Raw genomic sequence first — 27,689 nt, 5'->3', positions numbered from 1 at the left:
ATAGAGCAGTAAGTGTGCTCAGATTTCTAGGCTCTGTCTTGTTGAGACAACAGAACTCAGAAAGGAGGGCGGCCTAGAGCACATGTGGCTCCATAGCAGAGGGTAGTGTGGGATGTCACCTTTCAGCAGTGTGGAAAGAGGCAGCTGGATTCATTGCCTAGGATTTCTCACACTTTTTCAGTCAGCTAGGCTCTCTTACTTTTTTAAGATTGGGGCTGGATCTAGGGCACTTGTGTAGCCACATCCCCAAGCCACTTTCTTTTCTTTTCTTTCTTTCTTTTTTTTGAAAGTGTTTTGGTTTATTGCATAATTTCTGTGCAAATCCACAAACTTGTAAAAATGTAACACTTTTCTATCAGCTTTCCTGAGTGCTGAGATTACTGGAGTATACAAACATAGCTGGATATGATAGATTTTAGTAAAAAATTAGGAAAACATAAAAATAAAGGGCTAAAGTTATGTACATATCTACTATATTCACTAGGCAGCATTATTCTACAGAACAACCAAAAGTGAAAAAAAGCCACCTGCTGCTACTGTCAAAGAAAATTCCACATTCAGACCATTAAATCTCTTCTCCACGTGGAAGGTGAGACTGACGAATCACACTGAGTCCTGGTGATGAGGCAACAAGAAGTCAAAATGCTAATTCTGCGAGCTGAGCATGGTCTGCTGCTCCCCTTTCCCAGTGTGAAAAAGCAACCCTTACACCCTAATATTTACTAGAGGAAGACCCTTTCCTGGAGTCACTTCAAAGTCCTCCTTAACATGTAAAATTCATCACCCTTTTCTCCAGAAACTACATAAAAAAATCTTTCTCTGAGCATGACCACAAATATTTAATGTATAGAAACTAGATTTGCCAGGCATGGTGGTGCACACCTGTAATCCCAGCACTCAGGAGGCTGAGCCAAGCGAATCGTTGCAAGCTCGAGACCAGCCAGGGCTACAAAATGAGTCAAGGCCAGCCTGATTTGCATAGTGAGACTCTGTCTCGGGGGGGGGGGAAAAAAAAAAAAGAAAGAAAGAAAAAGAAAAATGAAACCATAGATTCATACCCATAATTCCCAAGGAAAATAGGGTCACAACCTCAGAAAGAATATATGCTCAGGATAGCCAGTCCCTAAACAAATGCGCTGCCCCTGTGGTGCTTGGGTAAAATGCTAAGTGGTCAAGAGAGAAAAAGGACAACTATGGTGAGTAACTCAGTGTTAGAATAATCTAAGGGGAATCAGTCTGGGACTACAAAAGCACCAGCCTACATCTGCAGAAATTGAAGATATATTTTAAAACAAGATTCCACCAAATTGAACAGGCTAAATGCAACTGTTTTATCCACCCAGTTAAGTCTCCTGAGTTCCTGGGATTACAAGTATGCATCAATATTACCATCAACTTTTATTTTCATGGTAAAATGAGAAGATAAATGTATTCAGGACAAATGTCATAAAGATTCAATATTCAATTAGTAGCTAGAAGAGCAATACACAGGACATATTTTCCTTGTGACAGTAATCAGAAATGTGCTCCAGAGAAGTTGGCCACATGTTGTAAGTTATAAAAATTGGCACTGTACAGACTCTAGTCCACAAACTATATGTATCAGATAGGAAATTGACATAATTTTAGAAGAAATTACACAATTGGTGAACAGTTTATGTGTTGGAGCATAATTCAGACTAAATAAAACTATACTCATTGTACTAGGGATACTTAATGTAGTACTCACAGATGTTTTCATAATATCATAGGTTTGTGACAACATTCAGAATTTGAGTAGTTTTTGTATTCAAGAACAGTGTATTAAGAACTTTACAAATTACACCTATGTTAAAAAGAGTGAAAACAGGTCAGTGTAGGTGACTGACAGCAACTGGTACATACTGCAAACATCAGACAGTGTTCTTATGAACACCAAAATGGTATTGTATAGATTTATCTCAAAAACTGGTTAAAAACAACACATTGTGAATTAGAATTTAGTAAAGTCATCTTTTACAACACTGATACCTCTCAATTTAAATTTTCCTTTCATTCATTAGTTCAGTGTATTAAGAAAAAGCAATAATTACTACAAATAGAATAAAATACATTTTGGTACCAACCAATTTCCCAAAAGCAACTGAGAAAACTTCCTTTTGATGTGTTGTTACTGATAAATCATACTATTGTTTATACTTCTTGGAGATATTACTATAATTCCTGATATGCTTTTCAAGACAATTTATGGTTCAGCTGGTCTGGAGCAATCAGAAATTCACGGTAGTACAGTTGATTTTTAGTACATGTGATGGAAAAATTAACAATAAAGTAAAAATCAATGCAATATAAACATGACAAGTAAAATTTGGGTGGCAAGAAAACAAATGTTTACATAAATAATATTGACTCCAATAAGAAAGAAAAACAGGCAACACAATGTACATGACATGATAGACAATGACATTAGGGTATAAGCAGGTATCTTGTCACAATATGAATAACACGACATTTGCCAATCTACAAATTGTGTGAAAAATAATTCAACTTTGTTAAAAACACATGCCCACAAGCCTCTGAAACTGTGGATCTTAATATAATATGTAGCATCAAATTCAGAAACATCATTTGTTACACCGAAGATGAAGTATAGGCATCAAAAACTGAACAAAAACATAAGAGGCAAAATCCCAACAATTAATAAAAATAATACAAAAATGAAATCATTGGTGGCCTATATCTCCCAATTTTAAAGACAAAACATTAACTACAAAGACACTAACCATACTTGAAAATAAAAAGTGCATTTCAATTCACGTTTAATTAAAACACACTATGGTTAAGCACAAAGACACTCAAAAATGCAAATTTACATCAACTCAGTATTTTTTATATGAAATCCTACATGTACAAAATTTGAATATTTATAAGTGACTTATTGAAAGCCATACAACATAGTAATTTAGGAGCACTCCACCTCAGATTTGTATTTTCTGGAACATTTGTGAAGAAATATTGATATCAAATATCTTGTATTAATTATTTCTTCTGGTCTCCACATGAGAAATTTTCACCAGAATTTCAAAACAAGATCTTTATATATATATTTTGTTTGTATTTCTGTTTTGAGACAAGGTCTCAATATGCAGTTTAGGTGGCCCTTGAGCTTACTTAGTAGCCCAGGCTGGTCTTGAACTCACAATGATCCTCCTGCCTCACTCTCTGGACTGTTGGGATTATAGGCCTGGGCTACCACACCCAGCTCAACAACATTATATATATTAAGTGTGTACCCATTGAGGATTCTTTCATATGTTTCAAACAGTGTGTGGACAGGCATCTTTCCCACATTACTTACCCACATATGGTTTCTACCCAGTTAAGTTTTTTTCATGTATATTACATTCACTGGGCCTGCTGAAAGCTTTCCTACATTGCTTATATGTAGCCAGTGTTTATTCCTTGTATGAATTTTTTTAATTTTAAAGAGATTAAAACAAAAGAGGACATAAGAAAGCAGTTGAGAACAGAACAATGTAAGCAACACAGTATTTCACCACAAGACAACCCATAATTAACAGTAGCTACCATAATGTCTCTTTCTTTGAAATAGTTGAGCATAACTTCATATACAATAGTATCAAACATAACAAAATAGCATAAAACCATTCAAGAGAATGAGAGTATTACAGGGCATTCAAACCAAATAACAGAAAATGAACAATGCTTACTATATTATCTCATTTTCCATAGAAACCCTGTGTGAATTCTTTTGTATGTTTGCCAATGACTGTTTGTACTAAAAGCTTTCCCACATTGTTCACACACATAGGGTTTCCCCCAGTGTGAATTCTTTCATGTATATGATAAGATCTGCCTGTGGTAAAGTTTTCAAACATTGCTTACATACATACAATTAATAGCCAATGGGAGTTCTTTCATGTGTTTTACATTGATTGTGCCTGGTGAAACTTTTCCCACACTACTTACATACATAGGGTTTCTCTCCAGTGTGAAGTCTTTCATGTATATGACAATATTGCTGTGTGGAGAAAGCTTTCCCACACTGCTTACATACATAGGGTTTCTCTCCAGTGTGAGTTCTTTCATGTATTGTACGATCACTGTACCTGTTGAAAGCTTTTCCACATTGCTTACATACATAAGGTTTCTCTCCAGTGTGCAGTCTTTCATGTATTTTGCAATATTCATTTATGGTAAAAGCTTTCCCACATTGCTTACATACATAAGGTTTCTCTCCAGTGTGAAGTCTTTCATGTGCTTTGCAATATGCATTTGTGGTAAAAGCTTTCCCACAGTGCTTACACATATATGCTTTCTCCCCAGTGTGAGTTCTTTCATGTCTTCGACAATGAGTGTTTCTGCTGAAAGCTTTCCCACATTGCTTGCACATATATGGTTTCTCCCCAGTGTGAGTGATTTCATGTGATTGACAAGAGCATTTTGTGCTGAAAGCCTTTCCACATTGCTTACATACATAGGGTTTCTGCCCGGTGTGAATTCTTTCATGTCTTTGACAACATGAAAGTGTCGTGAAAGCTTTCCCACATTGCTTACATACATAGGGTTTCTGCCCAGTGTGAATTCTTTCATGTATTTGACAAGCTCCACGTGTAGTGAAAGCTTTCCCACATTGCTTACATACACAGAGTTTCTTTCCAGTGTGAATTCTTTCATGTATTTGACAATACCCACGTGTCGTAAAAGCTTTCCCACATTGCTTACATACATATGGTTTCTCTCCAGTGTGAATTCTTTCATGTTGCTGACAATTTCCACGTTTGGTAAAAGCTTTCCCACATTGCTTACATGCATAAGGTTTCCCTCCATTGCAGTGCATTTCATGGATCTGAACATCATTGTGATGTGTGTCGGTTTCTTTAACATCCACATTTCCATCTTGGGTACAAGGAAATGTTTCTTCATACTGATTCCAAGTTTTATAACCATTGCATTTCTCTATCTTGTCATTTCTGTAAAGAGAAAAAAAATCACAATGAAATGGGTTCTTTGTATTAATGATTTACCACAGCAAGTTCTGTCTTGATACCACCTAAGAAATCTGAACAATTAATTGAATGTCTTGCAGGATACATTTGTAATAGCCATTTCGAAAAGAGTAGTATTCACTGGGGAATGTTGAAGTTGGTATATTTTGAAATACAGAATATTTCGCTTCATTTTGGGCAATGATACATATATGGATCACACGTTGACCATTCTGATCCCTTTTCCCCCGCTGCTCTGCCCCTTCACTCCTTACCCTGTTTGTCATTCCCTTCTCCAAAAGATCTGTCTTTCCTTTCTCTACCAACTCTCTTTTATGTTGCTCTATCATTTTTATTTTGGTTTCTCACAGAATAGAAGGCATGTGACATTTCCCATCTGTAGCTGAGTTATTTCACTGAATTTTATAGGAAGAACACCAACCTATTTCTTTTGACAAATGACACATTACATATTTTTTGGCTGATTACCTAACACGTTTACTTTTTTTTTTTCAATGTAGGGAATAAAACACAGGTATTAGCACAAAAACTTAGCTTTTTTATTTCTTATTTTGAAAAGTTGTCAGTGATGTTTAAGGTCTTCTGGGAGAGCTTCAATCTGTCAGTCTGCAAAATCTGCTTCCCTGAGTGCTGCGTTTACAGGAATAAACAGTGACATGGAGCCTATAAACAATTTTCTTCATCCAAAAATCCAGTGACAGATATCTAAGATGATTGAAGGCCTTTATTGGTCGTAAAGTGAACTACTTTGAGTATGGGCATGCATGGATCTGTATAATATGATGATTTTCACTCTTTTGAGAATATACCCAGAGATATACAAAGACCCACTTTTAGAGGCATCTAGGTACTGATTATTACAGTGACTGTACTTAGCAATCCATCAGCCTTCTAAGAATTTTAAAACAGAATGGACTCAATTCTTTGGAGAATGGGTTGAAAACACATAGAATAACTAGTATTCAGTTTTACTTTGAACACTGCTTCAAGATTAGCAATGTTTAGATACTGAATGTGTTCGATTCACATGTATCCATAACTAGATATGCTAAACAAGGGTTGCTCTCAAAATTGAAATTTTATTTTTTTCATTTTCATCTATATACAATACCTATGCAATTTCAGATATTTTCATGATGCAACTATCAGATTATACATACTCAAGCTGTATAAACCTTTGGAGAATATTTTTGACATTAAATTGAACTTCATCTCATTTCCTTGGCTGTCATGTTTCTGCTCACACAGACCCCTGAGGAACATCCTCCTCCTTGTGAGAGCAAATTACCTTAAATATCTCCAGTAAGTTTTGCATTCTTTTTCAGCTTCATGGTTATCCCCAAGTCTTCCTGAATTGTAGACATAGAAATATAAGGACTTATTATAATAATACATACATTAATATATTCCAAGTAGACCAATGATAAAATGTAAATAGGTTAAAGCTATACTTCAAACTATTTTAACATTCTTTTTAATGAAGCACATTGATGAACAACAAACAGTATTCTCTGAGACTATAAGTAACAAAGAGATGTCATCCTTACCTATAGCAGCCATGTTCCTAAAGCTTTCCTCCATCACATCTCTGTAGAGCTTCTTTTGGGATGGACTCAGCAAAGCCCACTCCTCACTGGTGAAGCTGACAGCCACATCCTCAAAGGTCACCACCTCCTAAAGGATCATACATATCTCAAAGGAAAGTTTAGACTCATAACCTGGTATATCTTATCTCCTCTCATAATATGTTGAATTGAGAGCCAAGGGTGGTAATGCATATCTGTAATCCCAGCACTCAGGAGGCTGAGACCTGATGAATGAAATGAGTTCAAGAGTATTGTATATCTATAGTGAGTCCAAAACCAGCATAAACTACAAGGAGAGAACCTGTCTCAATAATACAAAGTGAAATACAACACAATACACAGCTGAATGGAGGGTGAATTCTTCAATCATAATTATATGCCTTCAATCATAATTACATGCCTTGGTCATTCATCCTGTATATATGCATATTTTTTAAAGACAGCAATTCTGATGTTAGATTGCACCTCACTGTTAATGCAAGAGCAGAATAGGAGCACTGGTTCTTTTGCTGGGTCACTGCCAGGTTATTCAGCACTGTCTCTAAGGCAGACCTCACAGTGGGAGCCTACAAGACCACCAGCCATAAAGCACGGGGACCGATGATAACCTGAAATAATTTGATGCCTTATAGATAATCTCTTTTCAAATCTTATTCTTTATGGTACTAAGTGCTTCTTTCTTTGATGCACTTAAGCAGCATTTTGAAATTTAAATTTGGTTTCAGACACAAAAAAACATACTGAACATAAAAAATGGTATATAAATAATAATTAAAATGTTAGTGGAAAAAGCTTTATCTCAATCAGTTATGAACAACAAAAAAGCTTCAAATTATCTTATAGCTCCATGTCACCAAGTCATAACCTTGCACTCAGATATAAGGAATTCTAGCATGCTAGACAGTAAGATGTATAAAATATATTGTATGCACTGAAACCAATATATCACAAAACAATTAGGCACAAAAGGAAAACTTCCACCAATTGTGGTGATACATGTGTACAACCCCAGCACTTAGGAGACTGACACAGGAAAAGCGCATTGAGTTTGAAGCCAGCCTTAATTGCACTGCTGTCTTAAATACAAAGAGAGACCTTGAATCAAAAAATTGTACTATAGAAAATAATAAAACCATTATTAGAGAAAATGACAAATAGATCTCAAGAACTGATTACAGACCAGAGAGCTCACAGTTATGTAGAATATTGATTGTGGATACAGCTGGTATTATACATCTCTGGAAGAAATCACAATCTCTTTCATTTATGTTTAGTGAGAAACAGGTATGTGTTTTTGGAATCTGGATTGTATAGCTTTTTATTCTACCTGCAATATTTAAGTTACATACTGAAATAGGAGAGACAAATTTGAATGCTTGAGAATTCATAGTTGTAAAAGTTTTTGTATGTGAAAAGCATTTTCCTTAAAAGAAAACCAACTAACCATCAGAATTAGAATGGTAAATAGATCAAAAATATGAGATATAAACAAGACAAGAAACTATTTAGTGAATACACAGTATAAAGATTTTGCACAGGGAGTAAAGACCAATGAACACAAATCTTAAAAAAGTGACTAAAACATATCTAACTCAAGCAAAAACAAGGAATAAATAACAAGGACCAAATTGTTTTTATATTTCACCAAAGAAAATGGAAGTGTGGAAGAACACAGTAAGGACATAGGCATGTGAGAGAATGGACAATCAATTACTACACTCTGCATTCATTTACCTTTACTTAAAAGTTTACCAGAACATTACAGACCAGTAACTTTTCTTCAATGAGAAAGAAACACATTATTACTATTATTATTCCTAAAGAATGACATGACTCTTTAAAGCAAACTTGAAAAATCCTGTATCACATAACCAATGGAATGGATGAGAAAGCACTTAGCTCTTTATTCACAGAGCAACACTTAAAAAAATACAGAAAAAAAAACTTTTTAAAAGTTTTTTTATTATTTAAAGAGAGAGAGAGAGAAAAAAAAAAAACAAAGCAGTAAAAAGAGTACAAGTAATCCAGAATGTCAAGCAAAAAATATACAGTAAGAAATCACTGGTTAACAGATTACACATTGTAACAGATTACACAGAAACAGTTGTCCAAATTACAAAATTAAAGTATACAAAGTAGACATTCATACAGTGAGATTGCAGACAGTTCTGTTCAATGATCCAACAAAAAACTGGTAATATGATTTTCTATCCTATACTTAAGCATACATGCAGTTATATCCTTTAGATCACCTTCTTTTCCTCTCTTTTTTACAATAACAATTACACTTTTTGGGTTTTATCACTCCCACAGTTCTTATAACTTTTTTTTGAAGAGAAAAAAAACCAAATGTAACAAAGCAAAACAGAGTCAGTTAGAACAGAAGGATGGATATAGTACATGATGCAAAAACAGAATGCCAGGTGATCAACAATGGTTACCATTATGCCGCTTGCTATCTTAAAAAGAGTTGCCTATATCATCAGGTATAGTAGAATTGAACAAAAGAGTACACAAAAAGACCAATAAAACCTACATTGGAGACCTTACAGGACTTCAAAAGAAGATAATAGTCAAACAACAATGGGCATCATAGTAAATCTTATTGCCTTCAAAGTGGTTGCCTATACCCTCAAAATTGATATTATCAAACAAAACAGAATATAGTAAAATCAGTCAGAATAAGATGGGGAGAGCATTACACGGGTTCAAATAAGATTAATAGGAAAACAAAAAAATTTCTATAACATATACTGATATTTTTAATTTAGTTTTCCCTTGATTAAAAAAAATAAATTCTTTAAAAAAGAAAAAAAAAAGGGGGAGAGATTGAGATAAAAGAGGACATAGCAACTGAACACAGGTCAAAACCTAACAATTTAAGCATCATTGTGTTTCACCACCAGATAACCTGACATAATAGTAGTCACCATAGTGTCTCTTTCCTTGAAATATTTATGTACAACTTCGTATACTATAGCATCAAACATATCAAGATACTGTGAAGCCATTCAAGAGAATGAAAGTATTACAGAGTATTTAGAACCAGCTAACAGAAAATGAACAATGGTTTCTATATTATCTCTGCCTATAAAAAATTTTTGTTTATACTATTGCATGTAGTAAAATATAATAAGATACAACATGTTAAACCAAATGGAAACAGGTGAACAACAGTTGATGGGACTTCAAAACAAGATGATATTAAATCAGCACTAGCAATTATGATGTCTTGTTTTCTTTAAAATAGCTATGCACACTATCACAGACAATAAAATTGAACAACCTAGATTAAAACCATTCCAATTAGTGGGTGAAAACATTATATGGCTTCAAACCAATATGATTGGGAATCATGATTACCACATACTTTTATGTATTCTTATCATTTCTTACAATAGGGAAACTATTCGGTATTTATACATGTGAGTTTGATTTATTTCACTTTTGACTATGGTCTCAAGCTGCATCCATTTATTTATAAATATCTCAATGTGATCATTTTTTATAGTTGAGTAGTACTTCATTGTATAAAAATACCACAACTTTTTTATCCATTCCTCAGTTGATGGACACTTAGGTTGTTTCCAAGATCTGGCTAATACACGTTGTGCTGCTATAAATATGGATGTACATATATCACTGAGGTACGATGCTTTCAGTTCTTCTGGAAATATGCCTAGAAGTGGAATAGCTGGATCAAATGGGGCTTCCAATGACAGCTTTCTGAGAAATCTCCAGACTGACCTCAACAATGGTTGCACCAGTTTGCACTCCAACCAGCAGTGAAGGAGAGTTCCTTTTTCCCCACAGCCTCTCCACCATTTGTTGTTGGTTGTTTTCTTGATATTGGCCATTTTTCCAGGAGTGAGATGAAATCTCAGTGTGGTTTTAATTTGCATTTCTCTAATGACTAATGATGATGAACATTTTTTTTCATGTATTTATTTACCATTTGTATTTCTTCATCTGGAATTATGTACTCATCTCAGATGCCCATTTTTGAATTGGGTCTTTGAATTTTGGGGGTCTGATTTTTAATTCTTTATATGTTTTAAACAGAAGTCCTTTGTCTGAGGAGCAGTTCACTAAGATTTTTTCCCCATTTGTGGGTTTTCTTTTCACTATGCTGGAGATTTCTTTTGACGTGCAGAAACTTTTTAATAAGAGGTGATCCCAGTTATTGACCCTGGGAAGTATTTCCCGTGTGGTTGGAGTCCTGTTCATGAATTCTCTACTCACTCCTATGTCTTCAAGGTTTTCACTCAATTTGTCATCCAATAGATTTAGTGTCTCTGTTTTAATATTTAGATCTTTGATCCATTTAGATTTTATTTTAGTACATGGTGATAGGCATGTGTCTAGTTTTAGTTTTTAGCATATGGAGAGCCAGTTTTTCCAACACCATTTAATAAAGAGACTGTCGTTCTTCCAGTGAACATGCTTGGCCCCTTTATCAAAGATAAGGTGGTTGAGTGTGTTTATAGTTGTGGTTGTATCTTCTAATCTATCCCACTGGTCTTCAAATCTGTTTTTATTCCAGTACCATGTTGATTTTACTACTGTTACTTTGTAGTATAACTTCAAGTCAGGGATTGTGATGCCTCCTGTCTTGCCATTGTTGCTTAGAACTGTCCTTGCTATTCTAGGTCTCTTCTCACTCCAGATAAATTTTAGAAATGATTTCTCAAGATCTATGAGGTATATTGATGGTATCTTTTATCAGGATTGCATTGAATCTGTATAACAGTTTTGGGAGAATGGCCATTTCACAATATTTATTCTTCCTATCCATGAGCAAGGTATGTCTTTCCATTTTCTGAGATCAACTTCAATTTCATTTTTCAGTGTTATAATTTTACCTGTATAGGTCTTTCACTTCTCTCATGAGAATAATTCCTAAATATTTCATTTTTGGGGGGTTGCTAGTGCGAAGGATGTAGTTTCTCTTATTTCTCTCTCTATGATTTTGTTGTAAGTATATAGGAATGCTATTCATTTTTGAGTATTGATTTTGTATCCAGCCACACTGCGCAATTTATTTACTATCTAAGAGTCTTTTAATGGAGTTTTGGGGATCTTCTATGTAGAGAATCATGTCATCTGCAAATAATGATAATTTAACTTCTAGAAAAAAACTTTTGAAAAAATTTTCTTTGCAAATGTATAATGATCATTCATTGAAAACTCCAAGGGAGAAAAGCAAAACATTTTTCATAGAAACTCACAGATGGTAAACTCAGGGAAAGTCACCAAAAAGGGAGAAAGGACATCCATGGGGTAAGAGAGAGTTGAATCATGTAGGGTATCAATCACCTGGATGCTCTCACCCTTTGCTGAAGCACAGTGAAGAAACTTTCTGAGTATTTTCAGGTTATTAACAGTATTAGTGTTAACTCTAATTGACAATTTGGAAAATAAAACTTATTGAAAAATATTGAAGCAAAAACTCACCATTAAGAAAGTACACATTAAGGTGTACCTATCTACATTCATGTATGAAAAGAAAACAGTCACACACTGGGCAGCAATAAGCAAAGTAGCACAGTTACAAACAGGAGACACACAGAGCCTCAACCAGCAGTAGTCAAACTCTCCACACCCCATCAGAAAGACAGATAAGAATGTTAAAGAAAGAGAGAACAGAACAGAACCTACACATCTGGGCTATGGTCCCAATGCTGTGCCTACTTGGATAGGAGTGCTTGTTATTTTGACACTGATGAGGCTAGATAACATAGAAATTTATGAAAAAGACACACTGGTCTATATGTTTCCTATGTGTTGATTCAAAAAATCTGCAGAAGCTATATTAATCTGACATTGTTGAAAGTATCAAAAGAATTCCAGTGATCACATAATGAAATAAAAGGCAGTTCTTTAAAAAGAAAAGTCCTGGACATGAGTGTGGTGGATTAACTAAAGGGCACCTTGGAATACCCAGCTGAATTGAAACAGCGTGGTTCTGGGTGTGGAATGCCTATGTGAGGATCGCTGTCCATGGGGTAAAAAGAGAGGTGGAGGGGAAGATAGCATACTGTTCTGGATTAGCTCATCTTGCAGGTTTTTCTGACGGGAACTCAGGTGTTCAGGGGAGCTCTTGTCTATACCTTTAGCATTGCTTTGTAGCTCTAGCACATATTCTATCACAGAGCACATCTCTATCCTAGTATACAATAATACAACATATAGGGCCGGGGATTTAGCTCAGTGGCATAAGCACCTACCTTGCAAGTGCATGGGGAGGAGTTCAATCCTGGTACCAAAAACAAACAAACAAAAAAGACATATAACTATGTCTTTTATAAACAGCTGGACTGGGAATAATAAACTTCATAGGTAGCCCTCAGATGACACAACAACTTTAAATATTAAAACTCATATATAAGGGGTTCAAAACTAGATGTAATAAGCACAAGAAACAATTATGAAAGTATAATAAAATGTATTGGATGAAAATATAAAAATGAACTGAGCTATTCCACATGTTTACAAAGCAAAAAATATCTATAAAATATTAGATGAAGATTTCCTGTGAAAATTTTTGAGGTTTCATCATTGGCACACTTGAATTTTTTTATTCCATCAAAAATTTTAATCCATTATCACTTTTAGAAAGTAATCAAAAATAACAGTTTTAGTTATATCAAAAAACATTTTTAAAGGCCAACTTCCAACAGAAAAAGCTGAGAGGCTGTAGAATAAGGCTGTGGAGTACCTGCAACATGAATTTCCCTGCAATCCTATGGGCAAAAAGTTGAGGCAAAGGAGCTACATATAATCTTTTCAGCTTTGTAATAATGATATACTAACCTCAGTTATTAACTTACTCAAAAATCCAATGAATTGAAACAAAATAACACTTTGCATGAAGAAATTGTTAAGATTCAAAGAGCTTCCACAAAATCCATTCTCTGCCCACACTGGGAATAGCTAGGTGAAATCAGACAGCTGCACTGCAAGAAGCGGTAGGTGATTTGTTCACAGGCATCGTGATTCTATGAGTCTTCAGGTATATGTATGACAAATGCAAAACAAACAATTAAATTCTAGACTTTTTGACTTCTTCAGTGGTAATCAATTGTCCACTAAGTTTTGAACTAAGTCACCAAATTCCAGTAAGTCCCCACCTCCTAACACCTTATTTAGACCTTAGAGACCTTAGAGACACTCTGATTCACTGCCCCTTAATCTCATGTTCTTTCTCTACTCAAAAACGTTCAGTGAATGTTGAATACTAAATGCACTGAGAAATGAATTCACTGATGAACAGAAGGTCTGCAAATACTCATCAACTTTCAAACTCATGTGGCATTTAGGAGACATTTTAGATTTAGACAATAGTACCTTGTCTTCTGTGGGGAGAAAAACAGACTCGACATAGCAGTCTCCCCAAACTGAAACTTCACATGTGTCCTGAGTCTCCCCTCAATCCTCCTCATCACTGATCAGCACAGCCCACAGGAAGACTGCAGGCACTGAGCTGACAAAGCTGGCGCTCCCGCCACAGCAAAGTAAACTCACTGGATGGAACAGGACAGGATGCTTAAGTCCTGCCCATGTCTCATCCCCATCCAGAGCGTTAGAAAGGAACAAATGAGGATCAGTAAAAGTGGATGTACAGAAACTGGTGCAGGTAGATCCAGATCCTGCCAAAGCTGGTTCTGTCCACTCCTAACCAGAAGCTGTGCAGCCACCACAAACCTCACTCCTACTGTGTGCGATGTGGCCATAACCATCATCCTGCAGACTGGAGGTTTCCCAGAACCCTCCCATGCAGCCCCAGTTAGTAGAATTCATACAGCCAAGTGAGGCTAAGCCAGTTCAGGAGTTGTTCAGCAACACACTGGGAGTTTCCAACATGATTGTCCGGTAGAGGATTCTGTTGTCTGGCCAGTGCCTGACTAGACAGTTCTTACAACAGAAAACCTTTACTGAGGCAAACCTGCTGATCCTTTTTCTGCACACTGAGCCAAGAGGGAGAAGAAAAAGCAATAACACATCTGCTTGAATACAGCCCAAATGAAAGATTCTAGCAAAATCCTTCCAAGCCCAGAATTTCACCTGACACTGATTTGATCCAGCCTGTTGCATCACTGCACTGAAGCAGGATTTGCTCCTAGCTTTGCAGGGTCTATTCACTGAACTCATGGGCTCTTTATATTCTTTTGTTTTTGAAAACAGGATCACAACTGTGCCACTGCACTTCAGAGTCAATGTCACAGGAGAGAATCACTAAACTCAACTAAGATTCTAGGTCCGGGCCAAAGCAGAACATGATGTAATGGGAGGAAAAGCCTAAGGTTGTCAGTGTGCAGAAAAGTACATGAGGCCCTTAACCTCGTGGTACAGACCTTTCAAACATTATCTAGACATTGCAGCAAAGCAAATAAATGCCAAAAAGAGAATAATGGAAGGAAGAACCTGTTGTAAGCATAGTATTAGGTAAAGGAATGAGATGAAAGAAATTATTCTCAATGCCTCAGACAAGAAACATACTTATTCCAAAGTCACAAAGAAATCCAGAACTCTATAGACTAATCTTAAGAGAAAAGCCAGGATAATATTTGTGATATAAACTCACTCTCAATCACTTCTCTGTGAAGGGCAGATTTAGCTAAGACTTTAATAGAGTGTATTTTGCATAATATGCTGTTCCTTCCTTAGAGACTCAAAGTTCTTTCAATATATTAGTTTCCCCACAGTGAAGCCTACACCTGGAGTCATGTGATGGTTAGACTTACTGTCTAATTTAATGGCCCAAAAGATGCCTAGAATATTAGTAAATCACATGACTGGGTGTGTCTGAGTAAAGCATGGGGACATGACCTTAGAGACACTCTGATTCACTGCCCCTTAATCTCATGTTCTTTCTCTACTCAAAAACGTTCAGTGAATGTTGAAGAGTTGGTTGTGTGATCCTCAAGGAGGTAGAGACTCACATCCAAAGGCAATGGCAGACTCCAGAGCTCCCCAAAGAAAAGAGAGACTTCCTTCCCTCCCTTTTTATTCCATCTTGGGTAGAAGCTTACTGGCTGGTGCCAACCCCATTCAGGATGGGTTTCCTCTGCGTAGGTTGTGGCCTACAAAACATACACACACACACACACACACACACACACACACACATTAGATATTATTATAAATGGCTAATAGAACCATATTTGTAGAGCCATTATTTGATTCTGTATTGTTCATTCGTCACTACATTTGTCATATACAAAAGAGTTATGAAGACATAAATCCACACAAAATTTGCACAGGAACTTTTAAATTTAATTTTATTTTAAATAGAAAAAAATTAAAAAGTGATACAGAATTTCAAAACAAATTAATGGAATTAAAAATGGTTAATATATCACGTATTGTTATCTTCAGAGTTGTTGATCAGATTAACAGATTTAGGGAAGAAAAACTGATCAAAGACTATTAGACATACAAATTTTTATATTGTAGATACCTAAGTTACATAATTATTGACTGGCAGATGGAAAGGACCAGGCACAATACATAGCCACTTCTCACAAGTGAACTCGGTCAGCACCTGAGCCTGAGCTGACAGAAACCAAGCCACAAGCCAGAGGCATGTGACTTGTCCCCCAAGGTTTGCAACAGGTAAATGACAATTCAAAGGTGGATTATAACTGTTCAGGTAAGCCCAATGTAGGAACAATTAGGTGGATGTGCAGAACATCCAGACCCTTACCCCTAACTCCTTCCAAGAATGTGTTTGTTCTTTCTGGTACTAACAGTTATAGTAGTGGGTATAACAGTTATGTAACTGAGGTTAGTGATTCCTGTAGGTGAATTCTTGCTACACGCTTCCTTTTAGTATTAGATTGATATGAGCTAAGCAATTGTACTTGTAAACCAATACGTTGGTTTTAACTTCTCCCAAGGTAATAGGTAAAATTCTTTTACTGTATAAAATACTACTTGACAATGAAATTTTATGGTATGAAAACCTCATGAGCTTTTGCTCTAACTCATGTTCAAGCTCCCTTCTCCCAGGAGCTTTTCTCATTCAGTATCTGCTGTCTAACTTCCCTTTTGCACCCCCTGTTGCATTCATTGCTGACATGCAACATGAATTTGTACATTTAAGAAACAGGAATGCATTTTACAATAACATTTCAATTTAGTGTCCATAAAAGCTAACATGTGGAAAAACTGAAATGTCCACAAGTTGATGAATAACTGATACTTTAAACTTTGCATAATTATGTTATTCCATAAATGTGAAGATTTTCTTGAAAAAATATCACAATAAATGCCATGCAGAAAAGAGACAGCTACAATGCTAATTATCCACTGATACAAAATGGCCAGAATACGAAAATGAACAGAGTACACAGTAGGTTATTCATTCATATGGTTTGGAAAACAGAAGAAATTAGAAAGCTAGGTTTTTAGAAGAAAAACAAAATGTTCTAAATGAACTAGGCTGTTTACTACATATAATTTAAAGTAAATGAATTGAACAGTAAGTTATATTTCAGTAAAACTGGCGATCTCCACTTAACAAACCTCAAAACTTTTGGTGAGAGTTTGATGGGAAAGGCCTTCTTCCTGTTGTTTTGCTGATCTTTTTCCCTTAGGATAAAAGAGACAGCACCCTTCAGGTTCTATGTCAGGGACTGTGGAGTCTCCTTAGCATTATTTTAGTACTTAGGCTGGAAAGAACTAACAAAGGCAGATCAGAGAGTTTGCCAATTGCAGTGCGGTAAATTGTATCCCAAAAGCAGGCAATCTGCATCCTTCAGTACAGCAGACTATGAAGGCAGCAGACGAAATGACCAAATAGGTGAAGTCAGTGAGGACTGAGCAACTGATCACACAGCAAGCATGGTAAGTAGGATTTCTACTCTGTACAGGGCCTGTCCTGATGGAAATTATGGCAGGGAACATCTTGGGTAACATTAGCCTCACACAAGGCAGCAGAGGCACATACTATTTTCAAAACACTTCCCATAACTCAATGCACAGTAGGAGGAAGCCACAAGGTACACAGTCTCACAGGCTAAAATGCATACTGTAACACAGTCAGACGAACAAATACTAGACATATTCCATAACATTTAGCAAGAATTGAAATTAGCAAAGTGCAAAGAAGAAGAACATCTGGTGAGACCAGGACACAAAAGTGATACAGAAGTAGAGACATAAGATGCTGACTACACTGCGGATGACACTGAACATAATATCAGAGACGGGAAAAGCAGACAAGAAGAGTATGTGGGTGGGCTGGGTCTGCATTCACTCCAAACAGTACTCTGGCAAGCAGACTCCCTGCAGTGCAAACAAGTCATCAGCAAGGACAGCAAGAAGGGAGCTGACTGGAGCAGTCATGGGAAAGCCAAAGCAACCTGAGACAAGGTCCAGTATTTCTCAACAAGCATGCTTATCTATCTGCTGAATTCAAACCAGAATGAAGACACAACGGTGAAATGTGAATTGTGACACAGACCAAATAGCAACTTCAAAACTCTACACTGCTGAGCAACTTGCTAAGCCTTAAGCTGTCCTTTTTCTCATGTACTGAATTATAATAGTCTTGAAAATGACAGCAGTAAAAGCTAAAAATGAGACCAATATATTAAGTCTTTAAGCCACAGTTGAACAAATCACTGTGATTTGTTAACACTGACTGCAGGATAAGGCATGCAACTGCAACACTGCAAACAGGCCTGAGTTATCAGGGTGTAAGACTTCCCATAGTGAGCATATTCTAGAAAATGCGTATTTGATTTGGGTATTTAGTAAAATGTATTCTGAGAGTATTCATCTTTCAATGTTCTGCTTTCCTTTCAGTCAGTATATCAACATCCAATCCAGAAATCTGATTTTTGATTGAATAAAAAATGAAAGGAAATGGTAACTGGCATACACTTGCAAGCTCAGCTTCTTGAGAAACTAAAGCAAGGGGATCAGAGTTTAAAGGTTAAGATTGCTATGTAGCAGGAGATTGTATTGTAGTCATAGGCAACTAGCATCAAATTGCAAATACCTTATAAAATTTCCCTGAAATTCAAGAAGTAAGCATATCTTCATTCAAAGTAAAATAGACCAACATCAATCAATATACATCTATACATACTTTTACTGGCAAATTTACCACTCATCAGAAATACAATTAGAAATTGTTCATTCTAATGCATGAAAAATAATCAGTATTATGTATACTTTCATTGTGAATAAACAAGAAATGGAACTTGGTCCAAAAAATATATAATGACTTATTGTCTGTGATACTATGAATAGCTATTTTGAAGAAAATAAGACAGCTAGTGCTGATTTAATGGTTACCATTGTTGATCACCTAGTGATCTCTTTTTGCGTTATATACTATGTCCATCTTCCTGTTCTAACTGACCCTGTTTTGCTTTGTCACATTGGGTTTTTTTCTTTTGTTGTTGTTCTGTTTTGCTTTGTTTTGTTTTGTTTTTTTTCCTCTTCAAAGAAAAAGTTATAAGAACTGTGGGAGTAATGGAACCCAAAATGTGTGATTGTTATCGTAAAAAAGAGAGGAAAGAAAGTGACCTAAAAGATACAACTGCAAGTATATTTAAGTGTGTAGGATAGAAAACCATATTACTGAGTTTTTGTTGGATCATTGAACAGAACTGTCTGCAATCTCACTGTATTAATGTCCACTTTGTAGGCTTTAATTTTGTAACCTGGACAACTGTTTCTGAGGTGACAATATGTAATCTATTAACTAGTGATTTATTACTGTATATTTTCTCTCTTGAAATTCTGTATTACTTGTAGCCTTTTACTGTTTTGTTTTGTTTTACTCTTTAAATAAAAAAATACAAAACATATATATATATATATTGACAAAAATTGTATAAGAAATTTTCCTTCAATTACAATACATAAAGATTATGTATATTCTAACACAAAAGTACCACAAAGTTAGGCAAGTGTTATCTTTACAATGTCAGTTTGTTTTTATTTCTCAAAGGAGGAATAGAATACTTGACTGCACTCGCACTGAGCATTCAGTTTAACGCTGAAGTAATTGTTATTTCACTCATGTGGTTTAAATGTGAAATACACATTTTTCATTTTCTTAAGTAGTTCAGGCTGGCCTTGAACTTAGCAGGCAGCCCAGGATGGCCTCAAACTTCTTATCCTCCCACTGAGTTACAAGTGCTGTGACTTCAGGACTGAGTCATTATGCATTGCCCTAAACATAACCCAAAGTTTTTAGCTGATTATTAATGAAAATATTTTAAAAAACATTAATAATAGATTTAAAGTTAAAAGAATGACCCCATATTATGTGAATATAATGAATACTGTAGGCAATTACCTACATTTTCAAAAATACATTTAATTAGAAGTTTGAGCTTTTCAAATTTTTTGCAAATACTTGTAAATTCTGCATTGAAAGTTGTCAGCTAGATGTCCCAAAATGCTGCTTTACTCACTTTGTACCCAAACATGTTTTTTTTTTATGTTTTTATTTTTTTTTATTTTTAAGAAAATTCCTCCTCTCACATCACTGTAATATCAGGACATTATTGACATCCAGAAATATCTCATATAGCACTACATATTATTACAGCCAACTTTAAAAATTATTACACATTATATTCAAAAATGTTTTAAAGTCTGAAAAATTTCCAAAAATATAATTCATACAAATAATATTGAAGGGCCAGGGATTTAACTCAGCAGCCTAAGTGCCTGCCTGGTAAGCACAAGATCGTGGGTTCCATCCCTAGTACCAAAAAAAAAAAAAAAAAAGTCTATACTGGCAAAACAAATAAAATTGAAGAACATCAGATGAGTATTGCAAAGAAGATATACAGACTTATATTGGAAGATGCAAGCTGCTATGGATTCATTACATTATATACATAATACAACTCTGTCTATAATACAAATAAAACAATATAAATTTGAAAAATATCTAGGAGAGTCTCTTCTAAAGTCAAAGATTTATGTACTTTTTTGAAATGCCCCACTCAAAAATATAGATGGACTTTCAAATTATTTAGAAAATATCATACAATGATTTAAACTTGAAATTAAGAAAACATGTATACACACAAAACTTAAAGGAAATATCAACAATCACATTTCTTTTAAACAAACTGGGACGATCAGGTTGGCAGTACAAGTGAAGAGTAATCAGTTCTTTCTTGTGGTAAAGTGCTCATTATATATGCTCTGTGAAACATTTCTCTATCAAACTTTCAAAGGTACAGTCTCCATAGATTAAAAAATATATATCATACATTTTATATATATCATATATTTTTTATATTTTTATATATCATATGAACCTGAAATATGGAAGAAAGTATAGAAAAATGACTTGCAGATGTAAGAATGAGGAAAACCTTTGACATAAAATCATACAGCCACAAGTTTTAGGTGACTTGGATAAGATATAAAAGGTAATAGTAAGGATTTCGGTTCAGCTAAGAAAATTCTCAAAGAAATCAAAATGCAGCTGGAAAAAAAATTCACAAGAAGGTGTATTGATCCTCTACAAGTGATATGGAAATACCTGCAAACCCAACAGCAAAAAGAACTTTCATCAAATAAGATCATGAAATAGGGAGATAATTTACACTTCTTACACACGAAATGGAAAAAAATGCCTAAAACGAGAGGCATAAAAGACAGAAAAAAAAATTAACTTTCAATATGAATCCATGAAACCTATCAAATTAGAAAAGGTACAGTGTTGATGTTGATGAGAAACAGAAACTATAAACCTGCTGGTCATGGCTATAATGTGCATGAAGTGTCACGTGACTTTAAATGACACAGACTCCGTGCACCTCAAAGAGGCTCCTAGGCATCCATGGGATGTCTCAGATCTGTTTCTGAGACAGCAAGTAAGAGTGTTCTTGGTGCATTTATATCAGTGGCAGAATTAGACAAGCCTGCTCTCACATAACTGAAGAAAGAAACAAAAGCTATGCACACAAACAATGAAGACCCTTACAGGAATTGCATCTATATACACTGGTGTAAATAAATCTGGAAAATAATATTGGGTGAATTAGTTAAAATGCAGTATGAATGCTCCATCATCCTATTTGGGCACTAAAAATATATGTGCATGAGGTTGGGGTGTAGCTCATCGTGCTCGACAGCATCTAGGTTGTATAGTCAGCATAGTAATGTACATGAAGCCAACAAGTACTGGTGAAGAACAGAAACACAATGTGGGAAGAAAACACACCTAGAATAGATTTGCCAAGCACAGGACTAGTAATATTTGGGGCTAAGGTTTCTTTCTAATAAGGGCCACCCTGGTTGTTTCTCTTTCTCTCTCTCTCTCTCTCTCTCTCTCTCTCTCTCTCTCTCTCTCTCTCTCTCTCTCTCTCTCGCTCTCTCTCTCTCTCTTTGTCGGTACCAGGGATCAAACTCACAACTTTGCACTTGCCAGGCAGGCACTTATGCCACTGACCTAAATCCCCAGGCCCTAGGGCCACCCTGTTTGTTATGTGACATTTTGCTCATCTTTGAACTACATTCCCAAAACACTACTAAATCTTTTATGCTTTTTATCACAATTACAAGAAAAAAGTTCAAACAAATTTACATATTTTCTGATGTGCAAAATCACCATAATCTGAAAATCACTGACTGTGCAGGTGGAGTGAACACAAATGCGCTTCAATGACAAGGTACGGGAATGAGCAAAGATCCCAAGAACTGCCGAATCTCTAGCTCTGCACCCCCAAACTCAATCTCAGTGCACCTACACAAAGTACTGTGTACTTGTACTCTCATCTTGTCCTCACCACCTGCACTACATTTCAGATGTCATGAGTATGAAAAGCAGAACAGACTCCTATTTCATGCTGTATGATGACACTCACAAGGACATACAGACAGAAAGGTGCTTTACACTGAAGCTCTGTGCTTTGTCTCAGCTGTGTCTCAGGCCATTCCCATGGTCATCTCCAGTATACCAAAATGGAGGGCCTGTCTTCAGCATGTGGGCAACCAAGAGAACTCTGGAGGACTCAGGGATGGCATCGATTAGAATTTATGGAACATTCAACAAAGGCTCATGGTCCTGTCTTTATGCACACAGTAAAGAGCATAATTAGAAGTAGGAATGGAAGTACTTCCATTCATGAAATCCTACTCTATTTGCATGACTTTATCTTTGCTGTGTGGATAAAGACAGGACCATGAGCCTTTGACAGAACATGAGTCACCAAACTGGGATAGAAAGGCAGATGTTTATGCAAAGTTAAAATAGTTAGAAAGGTTTCCAACATGAGCATAATTAGAAGTAGGAATGGAAGTGCTTTCCCTTCAACCTTGCACATGCTTCATGGCTTGTGCTGCAAATGTTCTGGCCTGTGCCTGAGATTGTCTAGCCTTTCCTTTTATTATGGTGATGCAAATCAGACAGTATGATCAGATTGGGGCATCACTATAAATACTAATAAAAAAAACAAACACATCTAATCAAAGCAAACATGCCGAGACCCAATGTGGCTCCTGAAGTTCTTGGGGTTAAGACCATGAGAAGATGAGAAAATAAAGAAAAGACAAAGCTGGGGTCAGGTGAAGCCCTTATCCTCCTCATGGGAGGAAAGGAACTGCTCAACCACTCTCTAGCACCTTTATTTATATACTGGGAAAGGTGATGTCAATTTCAGCCCCTCTGCCCAGCAACCCATTGCTTGGCAGGCCTCGGCCCCTTGCCCTCTTGGTGCTGGAACAACTTGTTTGCATACTTTGTTTGGGTCTCTGTTTTTTCTGGGCTGGCTTTGCTTTAGCCTCACACATGTGATCAATCTCCAGCTTCAATGGCTCCCTACAAACATAGAATAGTCAAAATCTAGAGTAGTTTTCCCTCTTTCAAACATTAATCACATTGTTCTTGTTTAGTTGCCCTACAATTCCAAAAGGAAATGTATCTAATGAGCAGCATGATTCACAGTAACTTTCTGAAGAGCTGAAGTAGAGGTACTACTTAAATGAGAAAGGAACACTATCATGATGGTCCCAAGGAAGCTGAAAAGAAAACACGTGGAAAATGTACAGGATATGCTTGCTGAAGCAAGCCCTGCATCCTTTAACCATGCTCAAACTCTTACCTGATCTGAGTTTGGGGACATATATGTAACACACTACAAAACTGTAACAAAAGTACTAAATATCTCATGCACTTGATTGAATACAGGGCCCTTTAATCACTGCTTGTTCACCCCTGGTGCCCTGTTGCTGACAGAGCAGAGATTCATTACTGCTCTCCAGCATCTTGTGCACGTATTGTACCAGGTATCTCTAATGTGCAAAAAGACTAAAATGAAAAACTCAAAACAAGATTTGCATTGAATAATTTGTATTTTATGCTTCAATACTGTAGATTTATAACTAGGACTAGGGCATGCTAAATTAGTTACTGTTCAATGGAGAAAAATCACACAATTTATATTCGATATCCAAAGAATACATTGTACAATTCCCCACTGTGGGCCCTATAACAGTCCTGGTTCACTCTCCCAAGTGCCGGAGAGTAAAGGTGAACAACCATGCCTCACTAATTTTTACTTTATCCAACCACTGAAATCTTGGCAAATCATGATCAACAAAGAACCCCAACCTTAAACTGGCATAATGGCAATGCATATCATCCCTGCAATCACTGAGCTACAAAAACAATCAAAAGATAGTTAAATATTTGAGGTTACAAGCTCAAAGAAAGTTTTCATAGTTTAGTTTCTGTAAAATGAAAACGATGACCCCTTGAAATCTTCCACGTCCCGAGGCAACTCCTCTCATTCTACTTCAAAGATGGTGCCCACAAAACTTTTTAACGTACACCAAGGCCAGTCTCCTAACTTCTAATTTTACCTTAAAAATCATTACAAGACTGAGTTAGTGATAACACAAGTTATATTTATCTATTATCAAGTTCTCTTTCTTTTAGTCAACCCAAAGATTTGTGAAGCAAGCACACAAGTCTTCCTTTAGGCTTACTCTTAAGAATAATCTGATATTCAGAGATCTCCGATGTTGTTAAGTCCTACTATTTTGTAGACAGGCCACACTGACTCCATTTTGTCCCAGACACATCCGGTTGATAGTGTTTTGATAGAAAGTGCAGGGCTTGAAACTTTCTCCCTCATGAAGTACAACATGAGGTCCCATAAGGACAAGAAGCAAGCAAGTCATATAATCTAAGCATGTGCAATACAAGTTTCTGTGTTCTTTTCCTCAATAAAAACTGTTTGCTTATGCTGGCTGGGTGGCAGTCACTTTGCTTCCCCTTAGTGTGTATGCCCCTTTATTTTCCCCTTGTTTGCAGAGCCTCTACATCTGGCACCTGAACAGGGGACTTGACAGTGGGTATGTCTGCTGTGGAGGATGACTTGCCTTCCCTGTGTTCCTGGGGTGGGATACGGCCCCCAACATGTCAACTTCGCTTTCTTTGGACAATCCCTGGGTAAGTCATGGGGAATTCCTTGTCTAAAGTGCAAGAGAAACGTAAGGTAGAACTGCTTTTTTTATTTTTTAATCGGTACCAGGGATCAAACTCACGACCATGCGCTTGCAAAGCAGGCGCTTATGCCGCTGAGCTAAATCCCCAGCCCCTGTAGAACTGCTTTTTCTCCTTAAGAAGGCAGGCTATGTGGGGGAGTGTAATTTAGTACAACTTTTGTAAGAAATTGACAATTATTGTCCTTGCTATCCTAAGGGAGGTACACTTATTATGGAGGATTGGGAAAAGATAGCAAACTGATACATGCGGGGCCTCAAGCTCCCATCTCTGTCCTGCACACCTGGCATCTCTGCTGGGATGCTGATGCCACCTTTGGCAAGCAAAGAAACAGATTGCCACATGGCTGACTTCCAAGTCCTCCCAGGTGTGCCCCGCTTCTGCTGTCTCTACTTTAATTGGGCAAGGCTCTACTTTCCTTTGACCACTCAACAATTGGCTCCTCTGTTTGATGCTTTACGGGGTCACACGGTTCCTGCTGAGGTGATCTCTGATTCCCTCCTCCTCAGCAGACCCTTCAGAGCATGGCTGACACACTCACCACAGTTATGATGGATTGAGCCCCAAGAGCTGCCTTCTCTCCTTACTTACATTTACCCCACTTGCCTAGTACTACTTATTTCCCATTATCATGTTATTTCCTGTCATCTCTGGAGGACATACCCGAGTATTTATACTCCTAGGCACTGATGTACTGACAATTGTTTTACCACTTACCAAAGCTGACTTCTCCTCTCTGCTGTCCCCTACTGTTTCTCTTCAAGTTGCTTTGGCTGTGTTGGTTCCATTTCTTTCAAAACACCCCCATACCCAGGTTGGCAGGGGCCAGCACCTCTGCTGACCTGGGAAGGAAGGGATGCTTCAGTGCTATCCCCAACAGGCCCTGTGTGGACTCCTGCTCACTGTGTTTGCCCTGCATGAAATGAATTGACACCACAGGCTGCACAACCCAGTTCCAGTTTCACCTCTCCCTAAATCAAGCCCAGCCTCTTTGAAAGCAACCCAGGACCATGACTGCTGGCCAGTGACCTGGGATGATATGAAGGTGCTGACCCAGTCTGCACAAAACTAGCTCCATGCATCTGAAGAGAAACGAAGTGCTGAAAAGCTTCTTGTGGTGGAATTTACCAAACTGGCAACAAACTCTTTAGTGCATGTTTGTATTTGCAGCCCACCATGGGGACCTTAGCATCCCATGACCTCCAGGAAAGATTGGAATGCAATATTTGGGTTCAACTGGCAAAAACAGCTAATGTCTCTCATTTCTATCTTCCAGAAAAGAAATTACACCATTTGCCCCAGTATTCCAAACAAAATTGCAACATATGCTATCTAAATTGGGGCACTCTCACCCTTAAAAACCCTGATAATGCTGTTAAAAAGTTCACTCCATATTTGGCAACTTCAAATGCCTCATATGCTCATATTGGAAATTTTACCTCTCAATGCCTGTAACTTACTAATAGTATTTGGCATTGTTCTAGTTATGAGCCAATACTACATACTATCCTTATCTGTTTAGTCCCTTTGGGATGCCTTGTACAATGCATCCCATCTCTATGCAAAATGTTCATACCTAAAATACTAGCTTCTAATGTGGCAAGAAAACCTAAACTAAAAAAAAGAAAGGGGAGAGAGAGGCCACACTGATTCCATTTTGCCCTGAACACATCCGTTGGACAGTGTTTTGGACAGGCCTTGAAACATTCTCCCTCTCTACTCAAAGGTAAAAACATGAGGTCCCATAAGGACAAGAAGCAAACATATTATGTAACCTAAGCATGTGCAATATGAGTTTCTTTGTTCTTTATCTCAATAAAACCTGCTTGCTTATGCTGGCCACGCAGCAGCCGTTTTACTGACCCTTGGTGTGTGAGCCTCTTTACTTTCCCTTTGCCTGAAGAACCCCTACACTCTTTGGGACTCATCACCTTGCCACTTGCTTCCACATCCTTCCATACTCCTTTGATACACCCTAAACAGAAAACCCGTCATGTCTAACCTTTGATATCCCCACACCACTTCTATTTGGGGCTTCTCTTTTATGCCAGTAATAGTTTTGGAATCTATCTCAGAGAGCATTTCAATATTTAAACAATGTCAATGATCAGCCCAAGCTTTACAATTATTAATTCAGAGATGACAACATTGTTCCATTCTACTCATACAGGTATCACATTAATATGTCCACGGAAATTTCCACGCTCAGGCGTTATTCTGCAATGGACTTTGTGCTTAGTAAGCACACTTTACTCTGTCCTTGCTAATAGTTTAACATCTGTGCTATATTTTTCAGAAATCAAAATCTATGGCTATTCTCACTTAATCAGTCTGTGAGTAGGGTGCCAACTACATAATTAAGTAAGATAAGAAATTTCTTTTGTATTGCTTTGTATGGAACAGAGGAGTTCACCAGGTGTTTGGTAAGTGCTCCTCCACTGAGGCACATCACCACACTTCTCTGAATTCTTGGGATCTTAGTCAATACCAATCATGAGTTTGGAACTATGAGGTCATGCCGGAAATTTAGGAGATCATTGTAAATATAAAAGGCTGGTTTGAGGAGAGCAGGTGTGGCTATGAGGTCGTGGGTCACAGACA

At 36.8% G+C, this 27,689-nt stretch overlaps 1 protein-coding gene across 1 annotated transcript in view; it reads right to left on the bottom strand.

The window, feature by feature from the left end:
- Window positions 1-456: 456 nt before the first annotated feature.
- LOC106025663 (zinc finger protein 709-like) overlaps window positions 457-27,689 on the bottom strand; it is a 28,128-nt gene continuing 895 nt past the window's right edge. The window contains exons 2-4 of the mRNA XM_013143342.3: window positions 6,557-6,683; window positions 6,298-6,358; window positions 457-4,973 (exon numbers count right to left, since the gene is read on the bottom strand). Coding sequence (XP_012998796.2) covers window positions 3,962-4,973; window positions 6,298-6,358; window positions 6,557-6,683 — 1,200 coding nt within the window. The 3' untranslated portion in view covers window positions 457-3,961. The remainder of the gene's footprint in view (window positions 4,974-6,297; window positions 6,359-6,556; window positions 6,684-27,689) is intronic.

This window comes from Cavia porcellus, unplaced genomic scaffold (assembly GCF_034190915.1).
Source record: "Cavia porcellus strain 051 isolate PalLab524CR breed Dunkin Hartley unplaced genomic scaffold, mCavPor4.1 scaffold_23, whole genome shotgun sequence".
Classification (NCBI taxonomy): domain Eukaryota; kingdom Metazoa; phylum Chordata; class Mammalia; order Rodentia; family Caviidae; genus Cavia; species Cavia porcellus.
This window is presented reverse-complemented; position numbering and strand designations above follow the sequence as displayed.